This window comes from Sinocyclocheilus rhinocerous, unplaced genomic scaffold (assembly GCF_001515625.1).
Source record: "Sinocyclocheilus rhinocerous isolate Xijiao unplaced genomic scaffold, SAMN03320098_v1.1 scaffold942, whole genome shotgun sequence".
NCBI lineage: Eukaryota > Metazoa > Chordata > Actinopteri > Cypriniformes > Cyprinidae > Sinocyclocheilus > Sinocyclocheilus rhinocerous.
In genome coordinates, this window is record NW_015627890.1 from 960,317 (window position 1) to 980,395 (window position 20,079).

The 20,079-nt window shown below is 34.4% G+C and overlaps 1 protein-coding gene across 1 annotated transcript; it reads right to left on the reverse strand.

Annotated features, from left to right (window-relative positions):
• Nucleotides 1–1,389: 1,389 nt before the first annotated feature.
• On the reverse strand, nt 1,390–18,782 carry gdpd4a (glycerophosphodiester phosphodiesterase domain containing 4a; the record flags this gene model as incomplete). Its single annotated transcript, XM_016547462.1, has 15 exons — nt 1,390–1,643; nt 2,274–2,353; nt 2,706–2,788; nt 2,857–3,004; nt 3,696–3,853; nt 4,469–4,693; nt 6,332–6,482; nt 9,474–9,556; nt 9,826–9,971; nt 12,718–12,811; nt 12,918–13,016; nt 14,213–14,272; nt 14,352–14,445; nt 15,242–15,345; nt 18,600–18,782. Coding segments are annotated over 15 exons (1,830 nt in total), but the record flags the coding sequence as incomplete, so codon positions are not given.
• Between the last annotated feature and the right edge of the window lie 1,297 nt (nt 18,783–20,079).

Consider the following 20,079-nt stretch of genomic DNA (forward strand, 5'->3'; position numbering starts at 1 on the left):
TCTGTTTGGCTTGTTATTGTCTTCCTGATTGTAAATGTTTGTCAATTTTATCACATCATGCAATGGATCTGACATCTTAAATATTTCTCAAACACTCTGGATTAAATCCAGTGTTATAGTTCATTTTACCATGCGTCAGACTGCAGTAATCAGGCTGTTTGCATCTGGGTCTGAAATATGGCAAATTCAGTCTTTAATGATAAAAACTAACTTCACAGAAGCAACAGAAACTGGATGATGGATTCATCTAATGCCACCAATTCTGAAAATAATTGGTCAAATACATTTGATATTTTTTAACAAAATATCACTAACATAACATTTTCAATGAATTACCTCCGAGTACCATGTAAATACCATGGCACATGATTTTCATGGTACTGGCACAGTATAAAAAAAGCATTTCACCCTAGAATAGGAAATAATATATAATAATATTTGGTAACACTTTACAATAAGGTTCCATTTGTTAACATTAGTTAAACTAACAATGAAAAATACTTCTAAAGGATTTATTAATCTTAGTTAATGTTGATTCCAACATTTACTAATACATTATTCAAATCAAAAGTTGTATCTATTAATGTTATTTTATGGACCTGAGACATGGATTAACAACGACCAGCTGTATTTTACTAACGTTAACAAAGATTAATAAATACTGCAACAAATGTATTGCTCATTGTTAATGTTAGTTGATGCATTAAATCTAGTTAACAAATGGAAACTTATTGTAAAGTTACATATGATTTTATTTGATACTATTCTTTAATGTTTTGAGCACATTTTTTCCCCACAAAATTTCATTAATGTAAAAATTTTATAATTTTTTAAGTGGGAAAAAATTGAAGGTTATATATATATATATACACACACACACACATTTTCGGGAAAATGTGCTAAACTCTCAAAACAATGTAGTTGTTTATTTATTCTGTTTTATTTACTTTTTTTTTTTACTTTTAGTTTTGATTTTAGGGATTTAGATTTTTTTCACCATTTAACAGACATACAGTATGTTCCTCCTTGGATCCAAAATATTATATATATATATTGTATATAAAATGTATTTATTTTAAATATATTTCTTATTTGTTTATTTATTTTAGCTGTTTGGCCAATAATAGAGGGCCATTTAATAACTGTGTTCAAAATACATAGTCACGTACTTTTGTCTCCAAGCCTTGTCAAGACTAGACTAAGAAAACGGTCTTTAAAACAAGAATTCTTTCACAATTTGAAGCAGCAACAGCAGAAGCTCAGAGTTTGAAGCTGGAATGCAAATGGACGTGTGATGATGCTGACAGCGGCTCCAGGTCTGCAGGCTTCACTCCCTCCACAGATCTGTGTTGTGTGGCTTTCAGATGGGCGGCTCCTCGCTGATGGTGGGCAGGTTGGGTGTGAGGGGCGAGCTCTGAGTCTCTCCGCGGACGCTGATGCTGGAGATGGACCAGACGTCGCTCAGCTCTGCCGGACGGACAGAGAGAGATGAGAGCGGCTCATAATGAGAGTGATGGAGGGTCAGATGGGGACGGGGAAGCCATGCATAGGGGGAACATGCAGGGGGAGGTCGAGGTCCCGGGACAGTGTCGGCCCGTCAAAGAACAGAGGGTTCCAGCGGATGCCGTGGACCTCTGACGCTTCTACAGCACACAGAGACATGCAAACATGCAAGTGACGGGCTCACAGGACACTAAACAACAAGGGCTTCTGGGATTGTTGACGAAAAATCTGTCACATATAAAATAGTATGTTTATAGACACCGTTTAATAAATAAATAAAATATATTATTTACGATGCCTATAAAGATACAATTAACTAAAACACACACATAAACATACAAAAAAAATTCTCAATGGCTGTGTTCAGAATGGAAAAGTTTATTGCATAATATAATACTGTGTACTATGTTTTACACACCAGTATGTAAAAGTATGCAATAATAAATATTGTATGCCACTACTATGACCTTGTTCCATGTGTTATGTATGCATCCAAGTTATTTTGCATTTTAATTCCAGTTTTGTGAAAAAATCTTATATTTTTGTTGTTCGATCAAATAACTGGTCAATGATTAGATGCTAAAAAGCGTGTTTGGATTGAGCACATTACATCACGAGTGCAGTGTAATCTGTTGTAAACTGCAGATTTGGCAGCAGTAGTGTGACAGTCTGCCATTCTGAAAACAGCCAGCGATCTGGACGACACATGCAGGACGACACGCCAAAAACATGAGCAATGAGCGATTCACAGCCAAACATCAACAACTTACCCGTCCTGAACTTGCTGTACGGTCCGTTCTCATTCACCTGTCTACTGCCCGACCAGAACGGCAAACCTCGCTCACGCCACCTACAGGACGAAACATCACATGCTCAAGCCATCACATTATTACAACAAACAATGTTGCCATGTTTACTTTCTAAGCATTCAATTTGAAAGTTTGAAGGAGAACATTGGACAAGATTAACATGCTTTTGAATAAAATTCTGCACATAAAATATTAGAAAATTCAGATTAACCTAATAAACTATGATTTGGGATTCAATGCAATTGATGCAATTCTAATCATGCATTCTACTTAAATAGGTATTAGATATTACGCAGATTAGATCTGAAAGGTCTTTAGTTTAAAAACTAAACTCTACAGGAGGGTGGCACTGCAGCAGCAGGTTAGTATCTGGTTAGTTGAAGCAGAACTCACCAGTGGAATATGAAAACAGCTGTGATGAGGAAAGCAGAGAGGATATCCGTCAGGATCCACATCAGACTGTATTCATCTGGAGTCTGCGTGAGGAAGAGAGAACCGTGATTGTCTCTTCTGTAGACGTGTGATATTTGTGATCCGGACTCACCATGAGGAACATGGGGCGCTGCAGTTTCTTGAGGATGTGCAGGGCGTTTGTAGTGACTGAATGAACGCCTGCGCACCACGCCAGCGAATATAACCACGGCTGACTGACCACATACAGGTTAGTGCTGACGTTCACAGAGGAGTACTTTCTGAAATCAGAAACACAATCTGGTGAGACATTATTGGGCCGTTAAAGAGACATTATGAAGTTTCACACTTTAATTGCAAAGGCTCTTCTCTGCAATAAGTCGGAATACTTCAATAGAAGACAAAAAGTCTGATATGAAAGTTAATTTGTGTCTTCCAGGTAAAAATGGGGCTTCATTTAACAGTGCCAGTTAAAACACACACACACATACACACACACGTACGTTTGTTTGTGAATTGTGGGGACATTCCATAGGCGTAATGGTTTTTATACTGTACAAACTGTATGTGCTATTGCCCTACACCAACCCTACACCTAAACCTACCCCTTACAGGAAACTTTGTGCATTTTTACTTTCTCATACACACACATATACACACACACATTTATGTTCTAGATTTACACATTTAACATATATGTAATAATATTTGCTTATTTATTATTAATAATTATAAATAATATTTATATTTATAATGTATTAATATATCATATGATATACGTAATATAATAAAAATAATTATGTAATATTTTATTATTATTGTTATTATGAAATAATATCACTGAAATCAAATAATATGCCATTAAAACCTGCCACTTGAAAACAGCTGTGAGCAGACGCAGCAATCACTCGCTATAAATCCAGCAGAGTCAGTGTAGTTTGATTGGAGTGGTAGAGCCGCTCTCTGACGTACCTGATCTGCTCCTGTGACATGTAGCTGTAATGGAGGTTGAGTCGGACGATGTGCTCCTCCTGCAGCTCCTCTAAGGAGGCGTGATCTCCAGACGTCTGCTGCAGCTCCGGGTCCAGCTCCTGCACCAGACTCCTCTGATCGGCCGGCAGCCACAGCACCTACGACAAAACAGGCCAAAAACACCATATCATGCCTCTTCAGCCGCTGATCCAGCTCCTGTTTTACACAACAGTTTAAAATAGGAAGGCATAATGCCACAAGGCTACATGTATATTATATATGTGACCCTGGACCACAAAACCAATCTTAAGGGTCAATTTTTTGAAATTGAGATTTATACGTAATCTGAAATCTGAATAAATAAGCTTTCCGTTGATGTATGGTTTGTTAGGATAGGACAATATTTGTCCGAGATACAACTATTTGAAAATCTGGAATCTGAGGGTGAAAAAAAAATCAAAATATTGAGAAAATCGCCTTTAAAGTTGTCCAAATGAAGTTCTTAGCAATGCATATTACTAATCAAAAATTAAGTTTTGATATAATTACGGTAGGAAATTTACAAAATATCTTCACGGAACATGATCTTTACTTAATATCCTAATGATTTTTGGCATTAAAGAAAAATCAATAATTTTGACCCATACAATGTATTTTTGGCTATTGCTACAAATATACCCCAGCGACTTAAGACTGCTTTTGTGCTCCAGGGTCACATATTATTATTACGGCTAGAAGAAACCGTCAGCATCCAGCTGCTGTTGCTGAACTACCTGGCTGGAGTTAATGGAGGACTCGTTGTGTATGACCTCCAGGGTGCGTGTGATCCACGCGTCTCTGTACGGGTGTCCTCGGGGTGGGCGTCTGAGGTCAAAGATCACCAGCCTCTCATGCTGGGCAGCCAGATTCAGGAACTCCTTCAGGGTGGGTACCGTCTGGTTCTGGACCCGAACCTTCTCGTCTACATCGAGAGAAGAGGCCGTGCTGAAAGGATCCCTCTGAGAGGAAGAAAAGCAAGGATTTGATTTGAGTTTTAGCTGCCAAATTAATAAGGCACGGTTTCTCAAACGGGGGTTCGTAAGTTAATGAAAAGCTAATACAGACTGTAAAATAAAGTAAAATTCGTTGCGATATAGCTTAGTGTGATTATCAAATCAAAGGCTGTCTCAGATCTTTTCGGTTCACAGTAAATTCACTGAACTCCATCTCTGCGAGTTTAACATGCATTTGAGAACACAACTTGCGCTAGGTTTACTTTATTTACACATTCGCATCATTTTTGTGGTCAGACGTTCACAGCATTTCAGCAGAAGGCCATTCCACCAAAATAAAAGACTGAGGATTTCAGTATTTAAAAGAGAAGAATTTTAGACATAAACATACAATTATCAAATATTCATTTTTATTTTACAGTACAATTTTAAATTTAAAATACTAATGTTTCATTTTTATAATTAGTTAAAAATAATAATAAATAAATATTTTACAGTGCAATTATGGTTCACAACAGTAATGTCTTAATTTTTATAATTATAGTTAAAATATTAATTTATATTACTATTATTATTATTTTACAGTAAATTTTAGTGCTGTCAAACGATTAATCGCATCCAAAATAAAAGTTTGTTTACGTAATATAAATTGTTTTATAATAGTAATCATAATAAATATTTTGCAGGCACCCTCTTTAATAAGGCATGCCGTCTGACAAGTTTATTTTATATGGTACATGGTAAAACTCAACTACAATCCACAAGCCTTTTACTTCATCACAGCCCTGAATAACTCTGATTTGAACTGTAAACTGGGAGAGGTTGAGCATCGGCGCAGTCGTACTGTACGTGTTTTAGTAGCAGGAACATGACGCACGCTTCCTCTGGCAAAGCCTAATTCCAGCCAGAATCCTTTAATCCCAAGTGATTCCATGCAAGGATTTCAGAGGGATTCTGAGGTTAATTAAGAGGCCAAGAACCAAAGCATATATGGATGTTCACTGCATTATTTTTATTATAGAACGATGGGTTTTTAGAAACCATAATGGGTCTCTGTTTGTTTCTAATCTGTTTTGAACACCACAAATTTGAGTGATTTCTCTAAAAACACAAGTCCATTCTGTGTGTTCTCTGATAAATGGATTCTATTATGTATAATTATCCTGAGAGAATAATAGGAAAACGCTGGAAAGAACATCAGAACATATTATAATAACCAGCTTTGAAGTAAAACATATATAATCAGTAATAATACTTTCTCTAAAATTAAACAACAAAAACCACCAGTTATTGGACTGCAAATAAAACACGTCAATTAGCCAATAAATTATGAATAAATGCAGTTTTCAGCTTTCTATTTTTGCTAAACTGTGCATTAGAGTACATGGCATTTAATACTGCATTGCACATATTCACAGCAAATTTTACATTAATTATATTATTATTTCATATTATTTATATAAAAAAATATATTAAAAAAATGCAAAATAGCCAAGAAGGAAACTGGATGACACTTGAATGTAGGCGGTATACAGCATATGCTAGCAGTATTCAATAAGCAAGTATTGAATTATGCACATAGCCATCAATATTTTTATATCACTGCTAGTTGATGAACAGGAACCCAAGGTTCTGGATCATTACTTGAAGAAACCAGGATCCAGCGCTGAGCATCTCCAGCTCATCCCAGGTGAACATGGCCGCCGGCGCGTCCGTCCGGTTGGGGAACACCTCATGCACATTGGTCGTCCTCCTCAGGGTGCTGTCATGCATCAGGAACGGGACGCCATCATAACTGCAGAGAGAGAAATATAGTGTGAATATTTAAGCACTCTCAAACAGGATGGCAGCTGTTTCTGCATGCTATGAAATTCAGTTCAGTTTGATTTGTACTTCTAAAAAAATGAAAAATTATTAAGTATTTAATTATAAACAAACGAAACGAAGAAACAAATACAACTCAAAGTACGTTTTTGTATTTGGTTATTTTTGCACTATTTATATGCAATTATAGTTTTCGGTTTTAATTTTTTATGTGCTATTTATATTTCTTTATTTCCATTTCAGTTTTAGTAATTTTAGTACTTTAAGATCAACTCCTTTCATTTCAGTTCGTTGCCAAGGTTTGAAAAATTTGTTTGATTTTTACTTCCAAAATACATATATATAAAACTATTTTATAGTATTTATTAAAAACAAAGCAAACAAACAAGTAAAAATGTTTGTAATGTTCATATACAATTGTATTAACATTTGAATTTTTTCATTATGTGCTTGTCATTTTATGTTTAATATTTATATTCATCTTTATTTTTTATTTCAGTTTTAATAATTTTAGTACTTTAATTTAAGCTTCTTCCAAAATATGAAAAAAAGTTTTGAATTAGTTTTTATTTTGTATTTTCAGTTTTCATTTTCATTTGTGCTTCTGTCATTTTATTAATATTTTGACTATTTATATTTATCTTTATTTCAGTTTCACTTTTAGTAATTTTAGTACTTTAAGTTCTACTTATTTTAATTTATTTAGTTGCCAAGGCAACATGTGTCTCATTTTAATTTTTAAGTTGTTCATCTAATATTTATATTTTATTTCAGCTTTATTTCAATTAACAAAAAATATAATTTTAGTTTCTTTTTTGTTAACAATAACAGCACTGATTTGTATAATCATGGGAAGTATTTCGTGGGCCTTATAAATGTAATTCTCTGTATCTGTTCCACTAATACTGTATATAAAAAAGGTCTAAAATGCTGTGTACTGCTTTCCTATTTTACCCTTACACAGAAAACTTGTTTTTACTTTTTGTTATATTTCATTTAGGTCAACGCATGCAGGAAAATATTCACCCGATTGAACTAATAACCTACATCTGTCACTTTCCAAATGAAAATGTGGTCAAACACATAAAATGAGGTGTTCGCTAATTCTGTCAGCCAGATTAACCCAGTTTCAGTCCACACCTGACACGGATCTATAATTGTGAACGGGGTCAGAGGTTGTTATATCACAAATAATCCATGATTGGGTCAGCAGGTCTCATTCATAAAACGCCAAGCACTTTCTGTAAAACCATTCTTGAGTAAATAGCTGTTTTTTTTTTGTTTTGTTTTTTATTCTCTTGAAACTGGCTGCACAAAATGCATTGGTTTTGTGTAGTGAACACTAAAGATGATGCTCCAGATCCAGCAGGGCTTTCCTGAGAACATGCGCTGATAACAGTGTAGAGTCATCAAACCTGTGTAATACAGGCTGCAAATAGACGGCACGCTCACTCATCTTCATCCATGCTTCCTAGGGAGCTTCCCGCAGCTTCATGCAATCATCTTAACCTGAGAGCAGTGACTCATCAAGGAGCCGTTAGCATCTGCTCTGGGTTACAGCAGACCTTTGTCCAGAGGAAATGACCTGCTGAATGAGCGGCCCATTGACGGTTTAATGGTGCACTTGAAGCGGAAGATCACAGAAATCCACTCATTCACAGAGCAGAGAATGAGAATTCAGGCCGGGGACTTTGTGTACCGTCAACATTAGCTCTGCTGTCTACATAGGCAGCTTTATTTCTAAGGCTGCATCATAATGTTGAATGAAACCGTATAATTGACTGATCTGAAAGACAGGCAGAAACTCAGCACAACACATACAGTATGTGTAGTACACAAGAGAAGCGACTCACAATTGAGTCCAATCATTGTTATTTTAGTATTATTGATATACTGTAGTTTTTTGTTATACTTAGTTTTTGAATTCGATTTCATATTGTTTTCACTTTTATTAGTTAACATTTTAGTAAAATGGCTGTTTGTCTAAAAATAAATAGCTAAAATAAAATACGTTTTGCTTTGTTTCTTTTAGGTTAATATTTCATTTCAACAAATTTTTTTTAAAATAATTTTAGTATTAGTTAACTATAACAACACTGAATCCAATAAAGTTTTGTTTTTTGGCCTTCTATATTTGCAAAAATGTCAATCAGAGACCAAGGCATTGGATACTGTATACGCAATGCATTGCACATATTTACAGTTATTTTGAATGATTTTTTTTCTTGACTTTTTACTTGGTTAAGATTTGATAATTTTATATTAATTATTTTGAATTCATTTATATTCATTTTATTAAAAACAATATAAATAAAATACTTATATTTTATTTCAGTTAACGTTTATTTTATTGCAAGTAACAATTCTTTAAAATAGAATTTTAGTTTTAGTTAATTATAATAACACTGATTCCAACAGAGTTTTCAGTTAGTTGTGAAGATAACATTATGATACTCTAGTAAGCATTAAAAAAAAAATTATATTTAGTTTTTAACCATTTTTACCGATTGGCAGTATCAAATCAACTGTAATTGAATTTCAAATCTAAGTATATTTAGAATTGCCATTTCTCTCACTATTGTGAATAAATTTGGATTGTTTCTTGCAATGTATTCTGGGATTGCATTTCTGTGAAGCATGCTGCCTTAGAAATGGGCCAAAATGAGGTCTCTTATAATATACTATATATATTTGCAGTATACATAACAAAAGTGCTTATTACTTATACATTTATGCATTTGGCAGATGCTTTTCTCCAAAGCAATATACACTGCATTCAAGGTACACATTTCATCAGCTGCATTCTCAGAGAAACAAACCCATGACCACTGGCATTGCAGGCACCAATGGTCTACTGTAGAGCTACAGAAATGCCTTTACTGTGACTATGAAAGAAGCACGTTTCAGTACTTTAAAATGCTTTTATGCAGTACAGCAAGTAGGAATGGATGAAGATGCCCACCTGATTGTGACGTCTGTCTCCAGTCCATCTCCTCCCGCTTCTACAGCCTTCTCAAAGGACATCTGGGTATTTTCTGGTGCAAGCTGTTCAAATCAACAACATCAAACCTGCTGACAACCATTTTGAGTCTTAACCCTTGTAATCGTATTTAAATGTTTAATATTTCCATTAAAGGTCAAACACAAGACGCAAAAAAAATAAATTCAAATTAGAAGGAAACAAAGTCCAGTTTAGTTTTGAAAGTGAAGTCAAGCAGACACTGATTTTAAAGGGCATGCTGACATAAGCCCACATACAATCCATGTGTGTTCAATTAATATTGCACAAATATCATGAGGTAAAAATAGCAGACCATGGGCGCTCCTCTGTGCCCGATGAGGGTGGGCGCTGGCCCCAGTGTGCCCTTCTCTTTGATGCAGGGCGAATACATGCCCAATGGCACCAGATACAGGGCGAAGAGAACCGCCAGGAACAAGCTGAGGATAGCCACCTGCCTCACTGAAACACACACACACACAATACTCAATGAATGTGTGTAAAACCTCAATTAATGAAAGTGTAAAACACATCCAACCATCATAAAAACACATTGCACCTTTATAATTTAGCACATAGGAACGTTAAATGTAAATAGAACATTAGGCAACTATTTCATCAGCTGGTTGTCTTCATTTTAGGAGGGAGACTGTCGTAGCTAGTGGAACTGTTTTGTACACTAATTAGGGAAGGTCTCAATATTGCTGGTGACAATTTTGGAGTCAGTCTAGTGCCACCAACAGTTTAAAGTTTCATATACATTTTAGCTCACATCTTGAACTGAATTCATCTGAACATCTGATTTTCTGTCCAAAAAAAGCTACTTTTTTTTTTTTAAACTTGTACTAGCTTTTACCAAATATACACACATACACACACACAGTATATATATATATAAAAAAAAAGAGAAAAAAAAAAGAAAGGAAAATGTACTGGTCATTTTCTGTCAGGACATTCTGTCCATTCATTTTGCAGATATTTCCATGAACTAAAGCAATCCAATTCAAAATACAGGTAAAACACCTACAAAAAAATCAATACGGAAAATTCCTTCATATTAATACAGTACATTGTGCCCTATTTTTGCAGATTTTTTTGGAGCGTATATATAACTGAAGCTGAGCTTATACAACCATCAGTTTCAAAAGTTTCAGATTTTCAGATCGGTCCAAAATTGGGTCAACATATTCCCCATCATAACCAAATTCACTAAGCCACCCTCTTCATTGCCAATTAGAAAAAAATCATCTCTGCCAAAGCCACAACAATCATTTAGCAGCCTGAACAAACATGAGAATTACAGAAAGATAACCGCGCACTGACAGGCCCAATTAGAAAGCGCAGCAGCCGCTGAGAGCCTGATGCATGTTTATGTCATCTCTACACTGGCACGGCTCATTTCAGCGACAGAGAGAGACGATGTCTTTGTGAGAGAGGGATGCCGGGACAAAGGGCCGGTCTCTGGATGGAGGCGAGCATCACACAGCTGCTGTGAGTTCAACCTCTGTCCTGCATTTGTCTTCCTGCCTCGTTCGTCACGCCTTCATTAAGAGCGGCGAGAGAGAGAGAGACGCAGACGCAGACGTGACTCAGCTGAACATCAGCCAGACGCAGGAGAACAGAACAGGAGCAATGCTTTTCAAGGACAAGTGGTGCATCACAGAGCGATTGGTCTTTATCACACTCTAACAACAGGACAGATGCAACAACTGTGTTAAAAGATAGATTGAATGGATTTGAGTCACTGATACCAACAAAAAGACACCATTTGATGATGTTACTGATGTTACTATATAACCCAGCTATATAACCTACACGGACATCGTTGTTTTTGTTTACAAGCCAAGTTTCCAGAACACATTTGGCATATATTTAGCTTTGAAGTTATTTGAAAGATGTTTGTGTTGTTGTAATATCATGCATAAAATGCCCCGTTTTATCTAGTGTTGCTAACTAAACTAAAACAATAAAAAATCGATAAAAAATTTTTTTTGTTAACTGAAATAAAGCTAAAATAAAATTTAAAAAATAAATATTAGATGGCCTTGGCAACTAACTGAAATAAAATAAGTTTAAGCTGAATTACTGAAACTACAACACTCTAAAAAAAGATCCAAAAACAGGACCCCATGTGCTGTGTTAATACAAATAAATTTTCCGTATTGATTTTTCACAGGTGTTTTGCCTGTATTTTGAATTAATCAGCATTATTTTGTGTTGTAGGGCAGGGTTATTATCATTAAATAACAGTTATTATCATTTCTAAACAAAATAAATGTAAAAATGAAATAAAATAAAATTTTTAAAAGTTTAGTTATTTTATTTTAGCTAGTTGCCAAGGCAACATTTCTCATTTTCAATTATTCTGAAGTATTAAAATAACCAAAACTAAATAAAACTAATAAATAAAATTTTATAACATATATACAGACATTTAAAAAAACTAATAAAAATGATCAAATTAAAATCTAATTGAAAACAACAAAACTATAATAGTACATCAATAAAAAAAAAAAAACTAAAAAAAAAACTGTATTTTGCAATAAAGGAAATGTCCATAAACATATAGGATATAATGTCCTGGCAGAAAATTACTAGAACCTTTTCTGTTTTTCTATGGATTATTTTTTTAAAAGTGTAAAACTAAAGCTAAATAGAAAACAAATCTAATAAAAATTATAAATCACTAAAATGTAAATGAAAACTGAAATATATATATAAAAAAATCTAAATATTAAATTCAAATTATTTTGAAAAAAAGTGGAAAAACTGCACCTATTTATTTATGTATTTTTTCAAATAAGAAATTAAAGTTAGCAAAATGCCTGATACCGCTTGCAACACTTTTAAATATACAGATGTGGAAAATACAGTTGTTTGAGTTTTCTGTTTGGTTCTGTCAATTAAATGCAAGTGGCACTGCGACATGCTGTGCAATATTGGACGATTATAACGGTAGCAATCTAGTTTTGTCACATCAATTTAGAAAGAACAAGCTTTTTTAAGCCTCATAATCACAACATAATCACAACCACTGGCTCCTGACGTCAGGGGTACCTGGTACGAGACTAGTAGGTGCAGAGCCCATTTTTCAGCCCAGAACCACCTTTCTTGGTGAAAACAACTAGATCTGTGCTGGCTGAAATAGGATATAACCAGAATCACAATGTGTTTTCATTTGTTGCCAGCAGCGAACAGGATCACGTACCTCTCTTGTTCATGCGAAAGAAGTGTAAGGCTATTGGCCAGGACAGAAGTGTCATTAGTGAAACTCCGCCCACGTGAAGAAAGGGTGCTGTGACCTGCTCGACAAAAATGGAAACACATAAATGCATTACAGGAATTGTACTTGACGTAAAGCTGCTCAGAAAGCTGCAATGACTTTCTGTGTCGGGACGCATAACCCACCTGAAAAGAAAGGAGCAGCGTCGTCCATTCTTTGCTCCATAAGTCAGAAAGCACAGCTGTGGCACTGATAGAGAAGGTGAGAGTCACCAGGATCCCAATCTGTGCAAAATACAGAATATAGCAGTGCTGCATTTTAGCATCACTGAGAAACTATATTTTTTATTTTGAATTAGTTTCATGTTTACATTTTCTGTTTTTACATTAATTCTCGTTAAAAGTAAGTCAAAGGGACACACTTAATAAATAAAAAAATCAGAAAATATTTTTCAAATATTTTAGACAAAAACTACACTGAATACATGACATTTTTCTTTCAATAAGAGCAAAATTATTTTTTTTTATATAAAGCATTCAAAAATAACGGTTGAAAAATATTGAAAGTTAAAATGTACACTATGTTCTTTTTAGGTTTCTCTAGTAATTTTGTTGTGTGTTTTTGTTATTTTTATTATTTTTTATTTTGTAATATTTCTATTTATAGGTTTTATTCATTTTCATTTTTAGTTATTTTATTACATCAAGATGTTTATAAAATAAAAATGAGAAACGTTGCCAAGGCAACTAGCTGAAATAAAATTAGTTTTATATATTGTTATTATTTAGATAATGTTTAATGTATAATGTTTAAACAGTTAATGTTTATTAGTTTTTTGTTTTTTTTTGGTTTAGTTAACCATAACAATCCTGCAGTGTTGTTATTGTTAACTAAAACTAAACTATTAAAAACTATTTATTAAATGAAATACAAAAACATTAGAACTTAAATTAAACTTAAATTTAAAAAATGTCTTGGCAACAAACTAGAAGTACTAAAATGACTCAAAATAAAACTGAAATAAACAAAAACACTAAATAGAAATACTTAAAAAAAAAAAAAACTAATAAAAATGAAAAAAGCAAATAACAAAATTACTAAAATGAACCTAAAATAACAATAATGTATTGTTTTTCTTTTTTTTTTTAAATAAAATTTTTTTTTATAGCACAACAAAATGTTTCTGAATTGGCTAATGTTGGAGCCTAAAACCACTAAATCAACATTTGTGTTAGAAGGGGGAAAAAACATTTCTATTAATTACAGCAGCCCCAAAAATACAGTTAAAATGGCATATTTTTAGCTAAGCTCTCTTCAGTATTAAAAACTTGTTTCATAAAATTATTCATTGTAGGTTCAACACAATCTGTGAATCACATGAAGCTGTTTCTCTGGTAACACAGATATGGAATGAATACAAATGTGCGAGACGAGGCGTCGACAGCAGGATGAATGATGAGGAGACGGTTTCTTTGATCACCTTGTGGCTCCAGTGGATGTAAAGCCTCTGTCCTTCAGAGAGAAGGCACACCGCTAGGACCTGCACAACATCAACACCACAACATTATCATCAGGAGAAGCTGATGCTGAAACGCTTTGCTGCTGTTCACCGTTCTCACCAGCAGGAGGGCGATGTAGGTGAAGAGAGCGGCGGCGACCACCAACAACACCACCGACCACGGGAACCAGAAGCCCAGGTTCCCGAAGTTAAACCTGCGGAAATAAACAACAGATTTTAAGAAATAGATCTTAATGGATTTTTGCTTGAGAAAATCTAATCAATTAATTAATCCATCCAACCAAGGGACTGGAGCTTTTTGTATCTGAACTAGTGCTGGGCGGTATACCGGTTCATACCAAATACCGGTGTTTATTTTATATATCAAATCAATCAAGTAATGTAATTAAATAATTAACAACCCACAGGGACAAACAAAAAAAAAATCTGAAAATTTTAAAAAATATATTGTAGACAAACTACAGTGAATGCATGACATTTTATTTATATAATACAATTATTTTATATAACCCCTTCAAATTTAATGGAGATGAATAGGGACATGCAAATTCCTGATATTCTGATTTCTGAAAAATATATATAAAATGAACAGTATTTTTTTGTTGTTGTTGTCATTTTTCTATGCCTTGTATAATCAAATTAACTAAATAATGTAATTATATAATTAATAAGCCATAGGGACACACAAAATAGAAAGAAAAGAAAATATTGTAAATTTTGTTTAGACAAAAGCTATAGTGAATGCATGCAATTTTACTTTGAATAAGAGTAAAATGAATTTTTTCAAGTTCATATAACTCATTCAAATGTATAGGGATATGCAAATTCCGAATTTGTCTGATGTTTTTATATGCCTTACATATCAAATCAATCAATGTAATTATATAATTAATAAGCTATATGGACACACAAATGGCACAGTTTTCCATGAATGACACATCAGTCTAATTGCATGTCAATCCATCTGTCTGTCCATCCCGAGACACTCACCAGTCAAAGTCGTTGTAGTCATTCTGCGCCTCACTCCAGAAGTACAGGAATATCAGGGTCAGGATAAACGTTACGATGAGGAGAGCAAAACAACTGCACTCCAGCTGCAAAACAGAGCCATCATGAGCCGTGAGAACACCCACACCTCCATGCAATTACTCAACACAGCGGACGGAGTGTGAAAATACAAGAGGAGGATGAAACAGAGGCGACACTTGAGGGTAATACTAACTTTGCAATTCAAATAGTTGATTTGGAGCTGGCTCAGCATGCTGCAATCATACAGTGAGTCATCAGGCCGCTTCTAAATGACTCAATGAATGATGCTCACACTGCAAACCTCCGAACTCACGCCTAACACTCAGATGAGTCGCTCCAAGGGGAGCTTGTTTATCGGCACTGAAAACAGCTCGATTTAGAAAGCAGCCCATCAGAAGATGAAGAGCTGCGCTCGCGGTGTTAAAGAAAACTCATCAGCACATACGGGAAAAATGCTCTGATAGTGCTTTCTATTGAGCAGCATGAGTGGCTTCAGCAGAAATTCTGGTTAAGGGGAAAATATTCACAGATTTAGATGAAACAAGCCCCTTGAGAGAGACCAATATGTTGGTACTTCATACATGTGGTGTACTTTATACCAGCATGCGCTGAGTTTATTCATCTTGATGTAATTGCAATATATCAATATCGAATTAAACATTAGATTTGCATTTACTGAAGTAAGTTCCAGTATTTTCAAGGTAGCATAGGAATAGACAGCCAAGGTCATGGGTTTGTTTCTCAGGGAATGCATGAAATTATTAAATGCATGCTTTGAATGGAATGGAATGGAATTTGCTTTAGATAAAAGAGTGTGCTGTAATACATAAATACAAAATGTCTTTGAACTACATGGTGATTTTTTGCTAAATGAATAAAATGTAACAGGGATTAATAGTGCAGTGACAAATGATAAAGAAAAATCACAAAATCCAGTGAAAATATTTTTGAATTTGAATGCCATTAGTATTATATATATAGTAGTTATATATATATATACACACACACATATATACACACACACACATATATATACACACACACACACACACACACACACATATATATATATAATTTCTATTCATATTTTGAATTAGTTTTTATTTTTATATTTTCAGTTTTCATTTTAATTTTAGTTTAAGATTTTAATTTAGTTTTTTTTTTTTTTAAATCACTATTTAGGTTTAATTAATTTTCATTTCAGTTGTAGTTTTTATTTATTTCCAGTTAGTAATGTTAGCACTTCAATTTAAAAGATTTAATTTAGTTGGCATGCCAAAATATCTCATTTGTGTGTAGTAAGTTTTTTAGTAAATAATTATGTTTTAATTCTATGGAAGATTGTTTCCATCACTGGATAAAAAAAAAAATCAGAAAGGTAATTGCAACTTTTTTTTCCTCACAGTTCTGAGTTTATATCTCACAGATCAGACTTTTTTCTGGCAATTCTGAGATACTGCAAGATATAAAGTCAGAAGTATGCGCTATAAACACCCAATTAAGAGGAAAAAAGTCCGTTATTTCCATGGCAGAAACAAAAAAAAAACAATTGTGAGATGTAAACTCATAATTGCAAGAAAAAAAAAGTCATAATTGTGATATAAAAAGTCGCAATTACCTTATTAATTGTTTTTAATTGTGGTGGAAAAAGGCTTAAATAACAAATTAATAGTAAAGGTTTTTTTTTTTTATAGTTTTAGTTTACAATAATAACCCTGAAAAAACAACTGAAATAGCACTCTTTATGTGGAGCATCTCTCAATAAATGTTATGACTGATGCGTATTGCTAAAATAAAGTTACGATAATCTACTAAGCATAAAAATACATAGCACACAGAAATATTAGGGAAAAAAATAGTCATTTTTCTTATTTTGACTCAATTTTTCTTATTGATACGGTTTATTATTTTATGAAATGTTATATTTTTGCCTCCGTCCACCTTCTACTGAATTCGTTGCAATGCATACTGGGATTTCTTGAACTGTAACCAAAATAAGGAATGTTATAAAGCCCAGAGCCAGAAGCATGCTGTGCTATGATGCTTAAACATGCTGTCTATGTAGACCGTAGGGCTGTCAAATTTTTTTTTCGAATTTCGAATAATCGTCGAATTTAAAATAAAAATCCACATTCGAATGCAAATATGTTGCATTCGAATTTTAGGTGTGCGTCAGGCAGCCTTATCAGTGGCGCATGAGATGTGACGACGATGTAATTGTCATTGCATTTTAATGCTTTTGTTAGCCTATCCAGTTGAACTCACTAGATGCTGCGCTGCTACGTTGTTCATTCAAAATATTGCAGAAAAAGAGAACAAGCAAGATGTTGTTTACGTCAAAACTGAAACCAAGCCGTTCACACAGAACACATATTTATCACATTTTCTAGAGGGACATCTATCACCGCTGCACTCGCGTCTCGCACAAGAGAGCCGCATGTTTAGAAAACTATGTAAAATTAATGTAAGTTCAACTTTTAAAAAACATGTCTCGAGACTTTATGGCGGTTTTCCCTATTCCACTGCATTCTTAAGTTTTTAAATGTAGAAAGTACTCTTTGTGATTGGTTTTCGGTCCTTTGTATTAAACTATACATACATGCATGATGTGGTTTTGTTTTTAATTGTTTAAGCAACTTTATTAATAGGGATGCACCGATACCGATACTGGTATCGGTATCGGGCCCGATACTGGTCTCCTGTACTCGTACTCGTACTCGTTAAAATGCCCCGATACATACCGCCGATACCACAGCATGTGATAACTGTATCTATTTGATAAATGAAGTTAACCAACTAACATTATACATACTCTTTTGGTTTCTGTACCCAATATTTAAAAAATGTACAAATGCAATAAAAATATTGGTATCGGTACTCGGTATCGGCAAGTACCAAAAATAAAAGTATCGGTATCGGGCGAGTACTGGAAAAAGTGGTATCGGTGCATCCCTATTTATTAATTATATATGGTTTACAAACATTATTATTATGTTATTGTTATTTTATTATGCTTTGAAGAAACATGCATAATATTTTGCTCGATGCGCCCTCTTGTGGCCTCAAGAGAGAAGCCAAAAGCTTTTTTTCATCCTAACTGAAATTATGTCTTTTAAATTCGAATATTGATAATATTTAAGTAAAAAATTCTAATTTAGTTTTTCAGCCAATTTGACAGCCCTAGTAGACATCTCACTATGTTTTGGAACAAAAATTGCATGTAAACCATTGCCGCTGCATTTACTTCAGATAAGAATAAGGAAGAGTGTCAAAAGCAATATGAGGGATTTTAAGCACTGTAATAATCATGTTTTCTCACCCGACTACAGCAGCATTCCCCCGGCTGGGCTTTGGCGCGCTGGTAGCGTCTCCACTGGCAGCCGTACAGGCCGGCCAGACAAGAGACAAACGGCTGGTGCTCATAGCGCTGCAGCAGCTGCCGCCTCACCACCTTTAGCTTCCCCAGCTTCAGTCTGGACAGGCTCACCGGAGAGCGGCCCAATGATCAGCCAGTCCCCTGCATGGAGCAGCCCGGAGCAGACGGATGGACAGGAACCGGAGGAGGCAGATCAGGATCAGAGGTGGAGGAGATCTACCAGAGACAAAGAGAGAGAGGTTGTGTTAACGCCTGCTGGGGAAGAGTCTTTCTTCTATTACACTGAACTCTATGGAGTGACGCATCAAGCTACAGCGAGAGAAAAATGATCTTAATTATTTTGGGTCACCTCTACTGCATCGTGTTTCTTGACAGAATGAGGCCTGTTTACAAAAGACCCTTCAACAAACAATGCTCGTGACACAAAAAAACTGCAATCCTATAGGGGCCTCCCCTGGGCCCCTGCGCTGTCAGCACACTCAAATCACAGATGGAGGCTGTTTACACACCAAAAACACAGTGGGGACAGAAAACTTGCTAAATAGTATAATATTATACTGTATATAACATATCTAATAATAAATCTCTACATACTAAAATCTAGAGATGAATGTGAGCTATTGCCAGAGCTATAATGTTATGGCGAGTTGCTTAGCAACAAACAACCAATCAGAAACTAAACAATGTTTCCCTTATTAAATATTCATGAGATTTGTATAGTAACAGAAACATTTTTAAAACAGGTTGTGTACTTGTTGCATGTTGTACTTGTCCGATCAATATTATGAATGTCGTAAACATGCAAATAAGCACGTTAATACAGGGTTTAGAAATGTACACTACTGTTTAAGAAATTAATAATACTAATAATAATTAGGAAACTGATGCAAATGATGCATTCAATTTATCAAAAGTGACAGTAAAAATGTCTATTCCAAATAAATGCTGTTCTTTTAAAGCTTTCTGGTCATCAAAGAATCCCCAAAAAATATTGTATCATGGTTTCCGCAATCATATTAAGCAACAAACTGTTTTCAACATTGATAATAATCAGAAATGTTTCTCGAGCAGCAAATCAGCATATTAGAATGATTTCTGAAGATCATGTGACACTGAAGACTGGAGTAATGATGCTGAAAATTCAGTTTTACATCGGAGGAATAAATTACATTTTACAATGCATTCAAATAGAAAACAGTTATTTTAAACTGTAAAAATATTTAACATTTTTTAATTAAATAAAAACAGCCTTGGATAAGCATGAGACTTCTTCTTGAATTCTTGAACAATATAACCCAAGATTAACAATTTCAAGTAAGAAAAGCACACCGCAAAATTTATTTTGAACTAAATACTAAGTTATTCACCCATTTACTGTTGCTCATCCATTTGCATCTCTTGTTCAGAAGCTGCACATTTGCTA